General features: G+C 38.2%; 1 protein-coding gene across 12 annotated transcripts in view; it reads right to left on the bottom strand.

Annotated features, from left to right (window-relative positions):
* The window catches only part of ntng1a (netrin g1a), a 98,650-nt gene that overhangs the window by 38,284 nt on the left and 42,610 nt on the right, over positions 1–17,756 (bottom strand). For all 12 annotated transcript variants that reach the window (XR_014209991.1, XM_082184462.1, XM_082184468.1 and 9 more), the window contains exon 3: positions 7,501–8,144. Coding sequence is in view for 11 of the 12 variants with exons in the window: in XM_082184462.1 (XP_082040588.1) it covers positions 7,501–8,144 (644 nt within the window). In the remaining variant the exon portion in view is untranslated. The remainder of the gene's footprint in view (positions 1–7,500; positions 8,145–17,756) is intronic.

Genomic DNA, 17,756 nt, shown 5'->3' with positions numbered 1-17,756 from the left:
TCCCCAAGGGAGACAACTGTATCCGGGCCTAACTAAATATGCAACGGTTTTGCACAGATAACAGTAAAGCAGTCTAACATTCTTTAACAAGACTAATGCATTCATCTTTTAGTACCCACTGTTTTTTTGTTTTTTATATGAATAAGTAACCGGTGTGCCATATCATACCGTCCAGGATAACACCGGTATACATTTTTACATAATAAAAAAAAGTGTCATATCGCGATATCAATAATGGCGCATGTGTCTTCTCGCTCTCGTCTCTCAAAATGAGTTGCACAAGCCAAGCGCTACAGGCGGCGATACTACACTCTCGCGTTTTGCACTTGCAAAATCGGGCCAGCAGTGCATCGTAACTGAAGTTGATAATTTTCACGTCTTTTTAAGTCTTATCAGATTGAACATTCAAGCGATTTTAAACTATTCAGTACTCACGCACTCTTTGAGAGATAGTTTTCTCTGCGTGCATAAATACAGTAAAGCCGCCTCACAAACAGCTTGCGAGTAAAAAAAAAGTTTTTTTTCACGGATTATATCGCTTTAACGGGAAAAAAACACCAAACTGAGTCAAAATTCCAGTCTTGGTTAGTATACTCGTAAACACAGTTGGTTATGTCTTAAATAAGCGTAAAACGCATGTGACAGTGTGATAGACAGTATAATGAAAACAGTAATGGATCCGTGCACTAGCTCTAAAAGTGACAACAGTCATATGAGACTGTCATTAATGTTGTCATCAAAACAACAAAAGATAGCTTTGATTGTAAGGAATCAGAATTAATAGCCTATGTGTTTAATTTAGTCAAAGACTAAAAGACTATCAGTGTAATTTTACATTTGAATACTTTTTCAGTTTCTGTAGTATTTCTGAATACTAGTCTTAGTATCATAGAAAAACACCAAAAAACTTTTCTCTTTATTTCTCTTTATTTGTATCTTTATTATTTTTCTATATTTTTTTTCTACTTTTTTCAATTTAATTCAAAGATTGAAATCAAGCTTCCTTGTGTTGTGTAAACTCTTAACAACAAAATGACACCATTGTAAGACTGCAATGAGTGAGCAAACATTTAGGTGAGATAAATGTAATAAAAAAAAAATTCAAAAAAAATGCCCATTTTGTTTGCACTAATAAATGCTGCTGCTTGCCATCTGCAATCATCAATAAAATGTTGTTCCATATATTTCTTTCTATATCATCAAAAATATAATTATCGCAAATATTCTTGAAATATTGTGATATAATTTTGAGGCTATATCACCCACCCCTAGTAACCATGTAAAGACGATCAAGTATGGACTATATAAATACACTACTGTGAGAGACTTTCTGAAAATAAACGTTCTGTCTCTTCATGTAATCATGAATTGTGTGTACAGTATATAAACACAGACCCCCTCATTTAGTCAATGGGGAAATGTCAAACAGTTAATAAGCCTGCACAGGTCTGCTGAACTGACACAGACAAAGACCTGCTCAATGCACTAAATTACCCATCCAACCACAAACTACTCAAATCACTTAATAAAAAATTTATGCTTATCTGTAAGATTTGCTAATTCAATTTCTGTCCCGACTGTTTATCATGTGGCACACAACGATGCATTCATCTCAAAAGACAGCATGACAGTTGTATTTCAAAAATGTAAAGATTGTCTTTTAGACATGGCTGTTCAATGAGATATTTACACCCCTCTTTGTCTTCACTGCAAACTAACAAGGAACAGTAGGAGTCTTCAGTTCTCCTGCAGAGACTATGGTTGAGCTCGAGAGAAGGCTGATGTATAATGCATACATTATACATCAGAATGAGTGAAGGCCAGCAGTGTGTCAGAGGAGACAGAGTCAGACTCAAGCTGTTCCTCCAGGAGCCAGCTTCATCCCTCCTTTAATTACACTCTATTGATCAAACACAGATGGAGGGGGAATGAAGGATGGAGTAAAAGAAAAAAAGAGAAAGACATGGAAGGACAGAAGTGAAGAAAGGGAGAAATGAGTGTTGTGTGTAGTTTTCAGACTGAGAGGGAGAAAAAGAGACTATTTACTATAACTGCAGTATATAGTATACACTGCACAGTATGCAAATTATATGTGACCTACTACATTTGCCAAAATGCTTACTACATGAAATAATGTATCTCACAATGCAATGTGCTTGACTTGAACTACCATTGTGTGATGGATAAACCTAAAGTAATATCAGCCACAAAAATTTAACTGAAAAATAAAAATAATCTAATACGGTCCACATGAGGGCTTTTCAGCATTACAAAGTCTCTTCAAAAAAAGGTCAACCTCAACAAACAAGATGTCACCTCTCAATTTTTATTTCTAATATTACATATCAATCTGCTCTTTCAACAATTACATACTTGACCTTCATAATTAGATCTTATATTAAATCATTATTATTCATTCGGAATCTCCATACAACAAACGTTAAGTGTGCGACAAAGGTCTAAAGTGTATATTCTCTTCTTTTCTCTTTCATTTTGCTGACCTACTTAGCTCTCTGTTCCAGGGCTGCATCTTGGCTCCTTTGTTTCATACCGATATAGACTGAATCTCTTCTGAGATCAGGAATTTCTGTGCTTGGGGTCATCCGCCTCCTGCCAGACTCTAGTGGCTCATGCACCGTGAGGCAGAAACACATTTCAGGGGATGAAGGAGTGTATGCTTCCTGTGAGCATGTGGAGGGAGATGAATCATGATTCTCCATGACAGGGAGGCTCGGAGAAAAACCCGCTACAACGAGCATGCCGCTGAACTCTGGATTACCTTTTTAGAAACAAAACGACAAGTCAATGCTCTCATAAATATCCGTCAGAGATGACACTCACCGATCATCATTGTGCACCATTAATGAGAACACAGCCTTGAGGGAGGTATAAAATTTACAGCCTTTTGTGATCAACTGTCATCTTCACCCAGTAGGGTTTAGAAACATCCACACACTCAACACACAGCATTGTACACTCTGATGTGAAGTTTACGGATTAGACTTTCTTTTCCTATGCAGTCTACTTTCCCTATAATACAACAATACTGATTGATTACTTGTTAGTAAATACTGTTCAGCATATCATCATCATAATCATATCCAACATCATTATTCTTATTATTAATAAATAATATTTATTAAATTATTATTGCATAATTGTTATTATAATTATATTTATTTAGCATTTTCGGGTTCATTTGTTGTGGGAGATATTACTTCTGGCGCATCCTTTACAAAACAGAAAGGTACACCAACATTAGATACATAAAAATGTATGTTACCCCTTAAAGAATTAGCATGTTTAGAAAATAGCAAACTAAAGAAATGGACAAGCAGGGATAGATGCTGAAATAATTAGTCTCCTTTTTAAGACCAAAAAAAAAAAAAAGAACATTTAAAGGTGAGATGAGATGGAGGCAGGTGTGGCCCCTGATATGTGTATAATTAGAGAATGAACTCCTGTTTATAGCCTGGGTGCCAGAACAGTGAATTTCACAGTCTTGAGATTGATCACAGAGTGTCAAGAAAGAAAGTATATTTCAGAATGCTGCAAAAATTCTGACCATTCAAGAGTTTAGCAAAACATGAAAAACACTCCAAGGAAGCTTTCTGAATTCAACAAGGTTCTCGTGGAAATGAAAGAGTTAATGAGGATGATAGTTAACAATGCTTGATTTCCAAGGTACATATTTGCACTTAAAGCTACAATATGTAAATGTTTTCGCCGCTAGGGGTCGCTAACCTCTTACAATAACAAAGCCGTAGGTTGATGTCGCATTAGCAGAATTATGGAACTTGTTGTTATGCTGATGGATCTAATCATGTTTATGGATGAGTGAATACATTGATGTTTTTAACATGACTGTGGTATGAAGCAGGGCGCAATTGCTAATGAGAGACATCAGCGCCACACGCGAGTCCCGCGGATATAAAGGAATAAGGACATTTCATTCTACCGAACTACACGCAAGTGCAGAATTACTACTCACACATGTCAGTTTATTTGACGAATTAAACTTGTGAGGTAACGCAGCACTGTTTCACTTGGGTCTACACTATCACACTAAACTGTATTTGAGTGTGTTGAAAGTTATAATGTTATTCTATGTGTTAGTTTGTTGGCTGTATGAGACTAGCAGTAAGCTAGATCAACGTTAGAATAACATACTGTTGATATTCTAACATTTCATCATGTTGAGCTATATAACATTGATTCGTTTTATGTACATTTGCTCACCTGTCACCTGTGTACATTTGCTCAGCGGTGTCAAGTCGAAGTTAGTCACGGACGTGGAGCTCTTGGCATCTAGAAAACGCCATGCCGATATTAAAGGGATAGTTCACTTTGAAATAAAATTTTGGTATGTTTTAGCTTACCTCAAGGGCATCCAAGATGTAGGTGTCTTTTTTTCCGCAGTAGTTTCAGTTTTGATATTTTTAGGTCAAACTGTTCTTGTCTGTCAGTCATATAATGCAGGTCTGTGGTCCCTGTCTCAAAGAGCATGCACAGAGTCCAAATTAAAACAATTCCCCATCGTCCAAATTAAACAATTCCCCATCGTAAGTACACATTGATGGCCTAAGACACGAAACAAGCGGTTTGTGTGAGAAAACGAACAGTATTTATATCGTTTTTACCTCTTGAACACAGCCACATCCAAGTGATCTGAGGGCGCGCGCGCATCCTGCTGTGTGACGTGTGCGTAGACTGGTGCATAGATATATACACTAGATGTCGCCTTGGCTACGGTTTCTTTCTAATGAACTGCAGTAGCCAAGGCGACATCTAGTGTATATATCTATGCACCAGTCTGCGCACACGTCACACAGCGCGCCCTCAGATCACTTGGACGTGGCTGTGTTCAAGAGGTAAAAACGATATAAATACTGTTCGTTTTCTCACACAAACCGCTCGTTTCGTGTCTTAGGCCATCAATGTGTACTTACGATGGGGAATTGTTTAATTTGGACGATGGGGAATTGTTTTAATTTGGACTCTGTGCATGCTCTTTGAGATAGAGACCATAGACCTGCATTATATGACTGACAGACAAGAACGGTTTGACCTAAAAATATCAAAATTGAAACTACTGCAGAAAAAAAGACACCTACATCTTGGATGCCCTTGAGGTAAGCTAAAACATACCAAAATTTAATTTCAAAGTGAACTATCCCTTTAATCCTAGTTTTAGTTCTCCTTTTGTCCTAAAGTCTGCTTGCCATGGTCCATAATGTTTGAACGAAACAACAACAGCGTAAGCGTGCCGCTAGACGTAACACAGTTGTCCACGTCTGTCACCATGGTTACTATGGCAGTTCGAGCGGAAACCAGGGATAACGAGGATATTACGTCATTGACAGGCGACAATGACCAGGGACGAGCCATTATTTAAAATTGGAATTTCTCTGAAATTAAAAACCTTTGGGAACTTTTGGTATATTGTAAGTACACAACTGTAGGAAACAGGGATGGAAATTAACTTTTTGGTCCACCGGCCACTGTGGCTGGTGGATTTCAAAATCTACCAGCCACTCAATGTTTTTACCAGCCACTTTCTTGTTTTTAACCGACAATGTGTAACTGCATGTGAAAATTAATACTACAAGATCTACAATACTTAAGCAGTTTATTTAATCTCAAGTCTCAATGAAATACTGACATTTTCTCTTTCTCTCTTATATATATTTCTCTTTTTTACCTGGATGTGGCATTTGAATGATTCGTGGTCTTTTATGGCTTCCAGTTTTAGGTTTTTAGTCCCAACAATGAAACTAGGGCTGGGCGATATGGACCAAAAGTCATATCCCGATTATTTAGGCTGAATATCGATATACGATATATATCCCGATATTTTTTCCGCAAAGTGAGAGCAAATGTTCAGTCAAAGTCAAAGCTAAATATGACATGTCACAAGTAGTTTTATTGAAACCGGCTATTTCCACACACACAAGTACTGTCCCCCTTTACTTAACATAAATTGTAAGAATATGACTAATAGTAAAGACTAGTACTAATAAATAAACATTAGGCCTATGCTAAAGCTATTAAATAGAAGTTCCAAACTAGTTTTTGTTAATACAATGTTGGTATGAGCCACTAGAGTCATTTAAAAATATAAAAAAATAACACAAAGAAAAATAAAGTGGCATTTTGGGGTTAATATGGAAACGACAGTTACCATGGTGAATACACAATATTAACAATAACTGTTAATGAACCATGGAAACTGCTCCTGGTGAATAGTATGAAAATCATCCCTGCATTACTTTTATTTTGTGTAATTTACAACGTAACGGCGTTGAATGCTCGTAGTTTATTTTGCACTTTATATACAGTGAGGCGATACACAGCGCGCGCCGCCACATTTGCGCGTGCATTTGAAGAGTGTTCGCTATGAGAACAGGATAACGGCTGACGTGACAGGACAAGAAAGTCCGTTTTTCTGAGGTGAAAGACTTTATTTCAGCGTACACTTATGTCCTCTAAAAGTGTCCGCCGTCTGTGTGAAACTGTATATTTTTATTTACCCGCCACGGTGGCCGGTAGGTGAAGCGAATTTACCCGCCACAACACAAAATCACCCGCATTTGGGTGCTAATTTCCATCCCTGGTAGGAAATATATCACACTGTGCAAGTGATTTTTGGATATTTTATTACAAAAATCTTACATATTGTACCTTTAAACTAAATTTTTCACCCAGAATGTTATCTTTTTTAATGCATTGTTAAAACTAATTGTAAGACAGAAAAGGTGTTATACACTGTAGTTCTGTCAAGCAGTTTAAATAAATCAAGCCTATGCATTATGGTGCGTTCAAGTCCTCCTGGGAAGTTCATACGTGCGAGGTGGGAAGCCGTGTTTACGATGGCATGTGCGCTCAAGTCACTTTCGTCGGAGTAAGATGGCGGAGTACTTTCTCATAATTAATTACACAATATCTTACTTAATTAATTACAGTAAGGTTCTTAAACTCTTGTTCTAGAAAATGAAGAACAAAGATATGTGCATCAGGTGTGCTTTGTTTTTTAATGTTTTTAATTAATTTATGAAGCCACTGCCGACTTTATCGTTACATGTTGCATTGTTATATTATAATGCCATAATATTCTGTGCCGGGAATTAGCTTACTGCGCTGTAAATAGAAAAGCCTGACAATATACACTAAATACCTTTAAGTATTGTGGTATTTCACCATGTTTCTTAGTGACACGCCCACAACTCGTAAAGATCGGGGCTTAAGAGAAAATCCCGAGCTCCCCACTGGTATTTACGACATTGTGGTGGCGTTCAAGTGCGTTCAACTCGTAAATACGATCTATACAAGATGACTTGAACGCACCATAACACATAACCCCTAAAATATAAAGCAAAGTACACCTACCCTGCCTTCCAATACACAGAACTACATAAAAAATAAAATAAAAAATAAAAGAGCCAATGGCAACAATCTACAACCAAAATTCGACTGCAACAACAAGTAAGCCAAATGTCTTACCTGCCATGTACTTTAATGTCAGAGATGGCGTAGAAGTATCTTGAAAGGTTGTTCTCATCCACCATGGTGGCACCCGTGGCAGGCCTGAGCAGACGTACGCGCAGGTCAGTAATGGTGAAAAAGTCTCTCAGGTTCTTGGTGGTGTCGAGTTGTCCATACAGCGAGGCCATATTGTGCAGCTTAGGCCCGGCGAACAGTGCGAAGCGGTCTTTGATTTCGAAGCGTACAGTCTTGTCATTTTTCCACACGTAACCTCTTGAATATTCCTCGGTACAGATAATGTCCAGCAATGTGTGCTGAGTAATGTCTCTCACCGTCTTGGCCTCCATAGTGAAAGCATCAAGGCAGTCAGTAGCGTAGAACTGGTAGGGCTGCCAGCTCCGTCCATAGTCCAGAGACTTCTCCAAAACCATCTGCTCAGGCCGACCTGACTCAAAAGTGATGACAATGTCATCAGTCAGCTCAATAGTCTTGTTCCACGACAGGGTTATGTTGACTGCCAGAGGTTTAGGGTATTTCTTCCAGGAGGTGGACTGCCAGAAGGTGGTGGGGTTACGGCCCTCAAAGTCAAACATGAGCTCAGCAGGGTGGGCCAGCTCATCTGTGGCTGCGTCACACTCGTTGTTGCACATATAGGGGTTTTCCTACAAGATAAAGAAAATAAAGAAGACAACAGTTAAATAAGAATGCAAACAAAAGTGTTATTAAATGTATCACATGTTTGCAGAAATGGGGTATAGGTTGGTCTAGGCAAATGAGATGAAGAGTACTCATATTTCAAAGGCACTGGCCTTGGTGGTGGTACATCAGCGTTATTATGGATAGGATGCAGTGGTCCAATCTATTCTCCAGCTGTTGGCTGAATCTATATAAGGACCAGCCATTAAACGCCTAAAGACTCATATATCTTTTATAGAGCAATTTAAAGTCAAGTTCCCTCATGCACAACCAGTAAAACCAGTCTTGTTTAGCACATAATTTAAAAGCCTGTTTTAAGTTCCACCGATCCATGATAATAAAGAACAAGAGAATTTAGTCTCTAAAGAGCTAAAAATGGACATGGATTCATGTTAAAATGCTCATTAAAAAAGTGAAAAATATGAAGGTCAGACTGACAAAATGTGAATAATACACTCTCCTCAAGTCATTCTTTTGCATACAGGCTACCTTGTTCTGCACCTTGAGGTAAGGACACCCAGAGGTGCACTTTTGTCACAGCCACCACTGGCAGGTGAAAAATATACCAAGGATCTACAATTCAGAAAGAGGCATTGAAATAAGTGTGCTGCTGGCTTGTGTGAAGACTGTTGGTGCCCTCATGTCAACTGCCCTCCTTCACCCAATGCCACCCCCCTCTCAAACATTCACACTAATCAGCATACTGGTATGTTCTGCTGCGCCACATGCTGGTGTGCGCTAAGCAGGGGCTCGTGGGGCTGTGATACTGTAGGGTGGCTGTGGCGTCCTCCAGGAAATACCTCTCAAGAGGAACAAGCTCCAATTTATCTGAACAAGAAACACAGCAGCTGATTAAGTGGGAGATGTCTGTCTCTCTGCGGGAATCCACAGGCCTGGACACTAGGGAAGAGCACAGTGATAAAGGATAGGTGGAGAAAGGGACTGCGGAGAAGAAAATGAGTGACACAGAGGCAGAAAAGTACACTGGGGAAAAAAGGAGCGCTTCTGCTAATAGGCTTTTCCTCTTGCCTTGTCCTCCAAGGCAATGAGACAACAAAGCCCTGACAACCATTGAACCTCTTAATTTTGACAAAGTGGCATTAATATGCTCTCCAGCCAGTCCTCTACAGCTGTGCATATAAGCTTGGAGAATGATCAGACCCATCATTGGAGTCCACATGTCTCTCACTAGACAATCCAGTCAAGAGGCAGAGCTGTTCATGCTGTTCTATCTCAGCATGTGCTTTAGACACTAGCCCTCTTATGAAGAATTGTGATTGGTGTCTATAGCACTCTATATTTAACTAGCAAGCATCACAACTACTATTGCTTATACTTGGAATGTAAGATTAAGGGATTTTAACAAACCCCTACCCCTAAGAATTAAGCTTTAGTGTATAATTTTCCTGCAAATTATGTTCGGTTTTTGAACATGAATGATACCACATATTGCACAGCTTGTTGAGGGGAGGTATGCAATTACTCTTGGCGAACAATAAAACAGGCAAACAAATTGCATAGACTTTCATCGATGTCATATCTAGAAAGACTTTAGGATGGGCTCTTTTGACTCTCTAACAGCTGAATAGCAATGGATTAAAAACACTCTTATCACCTTAGTAATCCAGCATTGTGCCATAAAGTTTAAATGTGTGGCGAAAAAATTTATTAAATAAATGTGTGAATAAATAAATAAATAAATAAATAAATAAATATAAACATTCCTTTCCTTGTAAAGAACATGCCAACTGTACACATTTGATGTATCATTATCATTGGAACATCTCTGCTCAATGAACATGTTACATTGCATACATACTAATATGCAAAATATAACTCATCCCATATCTCTGCTCAGCACACATGTACAAACATACTCTGACTCATAAAATTATGAAATTATTATGAAAATTAATAAAGAAAAATAATACTAAAAAATAACATTAAACAGTAAATGTGACTGTGTCTTCAGATTAAACAGATGAATGTGTCTTCACTCACATTCATCAAGAGACATCTTTAAAAGGAACCACTGAAAAGCAAACATAAAAAGTTCTTTCATACCACTGAGAGCATGTTAAGGTTTGACTCACATTAGAAAAACTGATATAGCTGTCACATTTGACAAAAATCATTAATTACTAAAGATGTTTATATTAATCCTAAACTGATCAGGACACCCAGGATACTTGGAACGGGGGCTGGGGATTTTGAGGGCTGGGCTCAGTTGGAAAATAAGACAGCTTTCTGTGAATTGGTGTTAATGACAGTGTAAGGCTCCAAACCGTGTAAGGTTAATCCCATCCACAAAGAGCTTGATGAACAAGAAAGAGGTCCAGAGATAGAGAGAAAGCAAGGCGAGAGAAAGAAAAATAGAAAGAGAGATGTACTGCACATGCACTCAGCTGCCTGGTTCTAATCCGAGCGAGCCTGTTGTCCCCATTAAATGTGTTCTGGGTAATTTCACACCAACAAACACGCACACAATCATCATGAATCACCTCTCACTTGCTTACTAAACACAGCCTTAAAAAACCTACCCATCCTACAAACGCCGTTTGTCTGTTCAGTGCCTGGCTGAGTGTTTTTCTCACGGCTGATCACACATCTCTGTGGAATGAAGATGTATTATCAATGCAATAATTTGTCTCGAACAAAAGAGTGCAAATGAAAGCCATGTCAAAAGCCTGCCTCTTCACAGCCACAATTAACAGTGTATGCTTACACTCAGTAATGACTCCCATTATTTTCCTGCTGATAATCTCACAAATTGCAGGATCTAGACTGAAGGCTCTTTCACATGACTCATGTGCACTGAACTCTATGGAGCGTCAAGCAACAGCATTACCACTGCCTAGCATGCAGGGCATTGTAGCATGACTCTCAGAGATCAGACAGTATTAACTATGACCTTGTTTGCCGACTGACCACTGAGAGTTGCGCACCACTCAGAATTTAATTGAGAATGCCTTTGTTAATTTCCTGAACTGTGATTTGAAATTGAAAATTAGTAAGTAGAATTAAAGCAAAACAAAATGTAAAGAAATATAACTAATTTTTAACAATAAAAGCTAAGTTTGTCAAGACAAACATTGAATGTTGCTTTGATAAAGTTTTAAAAGATTTACAGGCCTTTGAAACCTCACAAAACATCCTTAAGTGACGCTGTCTGCAGTATTGTTCATAAGGAGGTCAAAGTAGTGAATGAAGCTTGAATGTATGAAAATGAGAGGTGCATCCCTGTCACGAGTCATGTGAAATGGCCTCAAAAGCATTAACCGTAAAGACAAATATTAGTAGTTTAGGACCTATTCTGATCAAGCCACATGAAAAATTATTATTCGGCTGGGAATTTCTTGTCGAGGGCAGAAGTGAATGAGATACGACTGTCCCACTGGCAGGCAAGGCTTCAGATTACCAGATCACCAATGTGACTGAGTATAAATTTACTGTGGCTGACAACAGACTGAGATATATAGGACCAACCAATCAAACAAATCCTTTTGTGTGACAGATGTTTGTGACATGCAATCTGGATCAAAGTTTGCTCTCTCTGTCTCCATTTCTCTCTCTTTTCCCACTCTATGGTCCTTTAACAAAACACATATGTGCAAATATGCGTACATACAATCACACTCACACATGCCCACACACCAATATGCGTCGCAACTCAGCAAGCGTTTTGTCTGTTCCATCACTCTCTTGCCATGCTTTTCACGTATTTGATTGTGGCTGTTTTGAGCTCTTCAGAAATGACAAATAGATCAATATCGTTTCATTGGAAATGAAATTACTATGCAGCAGCCACACTGAGATCAGTGCTCACGTTGTGAAATCTACTGTGTAATTGTCTCAGCTAAAGGAGACCAGTGTGAAGAGCGATTTCTCCTCAATCATTTCAAATGTTAATGTCTAATCTGTCAGATGCCGTTTTGCCAAACCGTATGACAGGCTCAGGTCAGTCCATTTGCATATCTCTTTTACTGCTGCTAACATGAAATGATTTAAATCAAACTTGTTCATATGACACGACATTAGCCACTAAATTACAAAGGAGCAAATTTGATTTTACGAGCACGGCTTGCAGGTGTTACAAATAAACATGAGGGTTTGAGCATGTGATTTCTTCTCTTTTCTCTTTTTGTTTCTCTCCATCTCTCTCTCTCCCCAGACTGCAGTTAAATCCATCACTTGTGCATAAATGAGACCTTGGTGGAGTGATAGATTTCTCCAAGGCCTTCGGTTTGATTGAAGCTCCGACTCCTTTTCAATCTGCCTCTGTGCTCTTGCAAACACCTTTGAGCTCGTCCTGCAGAATAGCCACAAACGCACTTGGGCTTCACCGCTACGCTGCTTGAATACAGGAAACACCGATTACTGTGTGTAATAGAGCCCAGGATAAATCCCACCAAGAATTACAGTCGCATTTTTGATCTAGAGGTCAGCGGGACGAGATAGCAGACAAAAAGTGACGCCAGTTCAATTCCTACCTGCCAAATGCATGGACACATAAACATGCTGCCTAGATTTAAAATATACATTATTCACAACATAAATAAGCTTTTAAAGGGTCATGAAACCCTAAAACACATTTTTTGAGATGTTAACAGATATGAACAGGTGATCAATGAAAATAACAATAGCACTTTTATTGTTATTTTTATGGAAAAAGTGGTTATTTTTTCATTTTTCTGCGCTATTCCGTTCTTCCAGTTTAAAAAGTAAGTTGAACCAACGTCACAATAAGTTAGGTATATGCATTAATTCAGAGTTGCGGCTGGAGAGAACGCGTCTACTTCATCAATTTCTGAGCTTTTCGTTTCAGCGCTGTTCGTTCACCTCTGTCTCTTCAGCTTTGCATTCAGACACGTGTTGTAAGTCTCCATTTCCTCAGTACAGTAGCACAAAAGTGTTTTTTGCATTTCCCCCACGATGCGGTCAGAGCTAGAGTTTGACTACCACCAACACAAGGAAAATGACTGTCACTAGTGGTCGACCGATATTGTTTTTTTGATGGCCGATGCCGATGCCGATATCTTAGAGAGCAGGATGGCCGATGGCCGATATAAAGCCGATATTTTTATATATATTTATTTTAATCCATTTTTAATAAATTAGAAAACAAATCTTTAAAATAAACATGCTTTTATATTTTAGATGGCAACTTCTTGAATCTGCAATCCTATTACAGTATTTTTCACAAAGTAATTGTTTAGAAATATATGAATATGTGAATAAAAAGAAGGTAAACACTGTCACAGGGCACTCAGTTATCTGGTAATTTCGTGCTGGTAATCATATTTTTTCAAATAAAGACATGGTAACGCTAATTTTACATACAGCACAGTGAAAACGATATGAATATGACACAGTTGGCAACTGGATATATCACAGATATGAATATGACACAGTGGGAAACTGGTTATATATCAGCATATTTTAAAATTAAGGATTTAAAGTTTTTCGATCGGGTCTCCTGTGAAGCTGATCTTCTGTTCACATTCACTCACTTCGCACGGACTGACCGTCACTTGCAGACAGTAATGCACACACAAGATATAAACACACAGCTGGATTCGATTAAATCTGCAAGGTTTGTGAAATTAAATGTTTATTAGATATTCAGAGATTTGTTTAAATGACGTAGATGCGCATTTGCTGAATGTTGACAGCAAATGAGAAAGTATTTTAGCCTGATTGTTTGCCTTTTCTGTTACAAATAATATAAAAGCAAACGCTTTACTTTACTTACTTCGCATACCATTTACTTTCTTTGTTTACCAGTTCTGTCTAACAAAGTATTAGATATGACTGACAGAGATCGTAAATTAATGAAGACGGAGAATGTGAGTGAGCGCTGTGTGATCTGAGGAGCTGCCGTTGCCGTTCTCTTCTGGCGCTGGTGTTCTCAGCGCCGCCCGTCAAAATAAAAGTCCGGAGCGCCGTCAAAATAAACACATCGATACTTCCAACACATCCACCAATCAGAAAAACTTAGCGGCCGATGCCGATATTTCAAAAATGCCAAATATCGGCCGATATATCGGCCTTGGCGATATATCGGTCGACCACTAACTGTCACAATATTTAATATACCAGAAAATGATAGACAGACAGACAGACAGATAGATAGACATACAGATGTAATTTCAAACAATGCTTAGAATACCTTAGTAACACCAAAGCATCATGCCTGTGACAGGTTTTCTGAGGCTTAACACAATCTGTTGCAGACTGTCCCCACTGTGTTTCATTGAAAAGCAACAACGTATCATTTTAAATGGCCTGGGCGACTCCCCTATGGACAAACGGTGAGAAGGGAAAAAAAACATCACGATTCAAAAGACACCACTTAAGAGTCTGTATTCACAGATGCAGATCACACCTACTGACTTCCAATATGTCAAGATGATTCCTTGAGGGATAAAAAGTGAACAGCTGCCTGCACCTTTACGAAATGGACTTGGTAAAGCATGTAAAAAAAAAAAAAACCTTGAGAGCAGAGCTTTGAAGATTAAGCCTCATTCTTTATTAGTTGTTTATCAAAAGCTCACCACTAATTATTGATGGCTTTCTGCTGCCATTTAGCATTTAGAGAGATTACATGTCAGATCTCAAGCTGATGTGTTGTGACAGCAGAACTCTCTCCAGCCTGCAGTTGTCTGTTTGTTGTGCTGGGTCAGCATTATCAGGGCCAGAGCTTCATCAGGGCCAGAGCTTCAAGCCCCCTTTGATTGTTCAAAAATGAGAGTACAAATGAAGTGGATGAAGTTAGATCTTCCACCCCTAATGTTCTAAGTATTACAGAGAACTTCAAGTGGTAGTAATTATTTCCTCTTTTCAATGAAATAAAGTGTGTCCATTTCTTTTCTTCATAAAAGCAGCAGCCATTACATGCAGGGAAGCACCTATAGCAAATCTCATTAGACAATCACAAAAGATCAAAAATACCACACAAAGTTGTCTGATGACCTGCCTCGCTCAGTTATTCCTTCTTTTGATCTGCCTGAATTAATCAGCGATATTACCACAGAGCACAGACTCACCACACACACATTGCACTTACACATAAAATGAAAAATACTAAACTCTAAGCAAAAGTCTGACATACTAAACATATGTACACACTCTTTTTAAAGAGACCATAGAGTATCATGAAAAACAGCATTTTCTTTTTTAAATAAAATAATTTAACCCTCTGGGGTCAGCGAATGCTCCAGTACGTTTTGGTGGATTTTTTCCAACTGAATCAACATACTCCATAATTTTTAAGAGAAAGAAAGAAAGAAAGAAAGAAAGAAAGAAAGAAAGAAAGAAAGAAAGAAAGAAAGAAAGAAAGAAAGAAAGAAAACGTTGTGCTTTTGTAAAATAAAGAAAACAAACAGGGTGTGCTTTCTGCAGTCTCAGTCTCTGTGAACTTCTTTCTGAAACACGTCACAAAAGATGAAACAAAACTCAGTGAATACTTGCCACGCAGACATGAGACATGTCTTTAGAAAGCTTGAACTGTCTACTTTTAAATGAAGGACAGTCCAGGAAACACGAGACAGGAACAGGTACAGCAAAACAATGACTGACAAACCAACCAGAGAAGTATAAGGGTATTTATACAGAGGAGAACAAAAGGCCTAATTAATCACTGTAAGTAACAAGGAGGAGGGTGTGGTCAAATAAGCAGCCATGGCACAAACAAGGGGAGCAAAGTAACAGGGAGACATGAAGTGAACAAAGCAACAATGGAGACAACACAGAACTTAACTTCAAAATAAGAGTCCAAAACTACAGACACCAGAAACACAGGCTGAGATCGTGACAGTACGACACAAGGATGTTTTTATGCTCTATAATATTTAACAAAATATGATATAAAAGTAGTATGAGTATTTACACTGTAACATGGTGAATATTAGAACGTTTAGACCAGTGTTTACTTATGATGAGCATTTGAAAAGAAAAATGCGCCAAACATTACATGTTTTTACTCCAAACTCACGTCAGTCGAGTGTTTGAAATAACTTTCGATTTGGGATTTGAAGTGGCTTATCAAATGGAATACAAATAGAATGGAATGCAAAAGTGTCAGTTGTTGCCTTGGTAATGCATAAGTTAACAGAAAATATGAGATGTAAATAGCGACCGCGTTATTATTATGATGTGATGTGAATGCACGTCGGATTGTACTGTATGTTGGGACGAAGGCACCAGAACTGACACTATCAGTTGCAGTAGCACTGCAATTTCTTCAAAAGCAGATTGTGGAGACATTTGAATTTGTGGATTGTGGAGACACCAGAGGCTGCAGTTTCAGGACCACAGTCCTGTTTTTTGTGACACCTCTGGTGCAAAGACTAGACGCACGAAATTTACATTTTTAAATGTATTAACATTTTGGCAAAATGGTATTTGTTATCATACTATTTTTATTTATCATTGTAATCATAAAAACAGCACAAACACAGTTTTACAGTTTATTGCATTTTGTTAAACCAGTCATGCACCAGACGAGAAGCACCACGCCGCCTCATGGCTAATGAAATGGAAGGCTCACACATAAAAAAATTATAATAATCGTACTTCCACTTTGAAAAATAAAGGTATTTCATTCCAAGAAAACTGAATTTAAAACCAGAATACAGGGGCGCATACACTGCATCCTCCAGTACTGCAGGATCATGCTCAGTCGTGGTGAGGTAGTAAGAAAGAAGTAGGAAGTAGATATTAGTACCCCAAAACACCAGAAAAAGATAATTTTCCAATTAGTAGCTAGTTGTGGGGGACGTTTGCCAGACATGTTGCTATCTTTGTATAGCGTATGTCGTTCCACACATTCTCCCAAGTTTATTTTTGACCATCGTCCCTGATAATTTCACTCTGACCTAACAGTTTGTGCTGCCTATTTCAGCATGGATTGCTTTGAGAAGCTTTCACAATGTAGGTTTTGCAAAGAGGCTGTTATTGAATGATGGGGCAGTGCCAAATATATTGGACCTGACAGCAAATTTGAAACATAAAAATGTGTTACTCATTCACATTCAAAACATTTAGCCAATCATAGCAGAGGTTATTTAAACAGAAGCCTGCTAGCAAAAATAGCCTGTTTAATTCTAAGAGAGTTTTTGAAACAAAATTCAGAATTGGTGCAAGTTGCTAATATATTTGATACTCAGCCAAAGCACAAAGTAGCCAAAAAGATACTTAAGTACAGTAACTAATTACATTTACTCAATTGCTTTACACCACTGATTATAAACATTATAAGAGGGTTTGAGAAAAACATGTTAAAAATACACAGTAAATCCCCTTTAATAAAGCACAGGGACTGGAACAGTTCAGAAACGTATTAAAGCAAATTCATTGGCTTTTACAGAATTATTTACACACTCTTTCTTCGTGCCACCCACAGTGATTCTTCTCATTTTGAGTCTCTCGGCAGTTAACATAGCATCATTAAATAGTGCAATAGACATCTATACAATGTCGTTGACCTGATAATCCTGCCTTTGTCTTGAACTGACTGACAGATCATATTTCCTCTTTCTTCAGTCCTTCTTCCTCTTCATCTGTGTTTTCTACCTTCA

This window comes from Leuciscus leuciscus (assembly GCF_965113295.1).
Source record: "Leuciscus leuciscus genome assembly, chromosome: 11".
Classification (NCBI taxonomy): Eukaryota; Metazoa; Chordata; class Actinopteri; order Cypriniformes; family Leuciscidae; genus Leuciscus; species Leuciscus leuciscus.
This window is presented reverse-complemented; position numbering and strand designations above follow the sequence as displayed.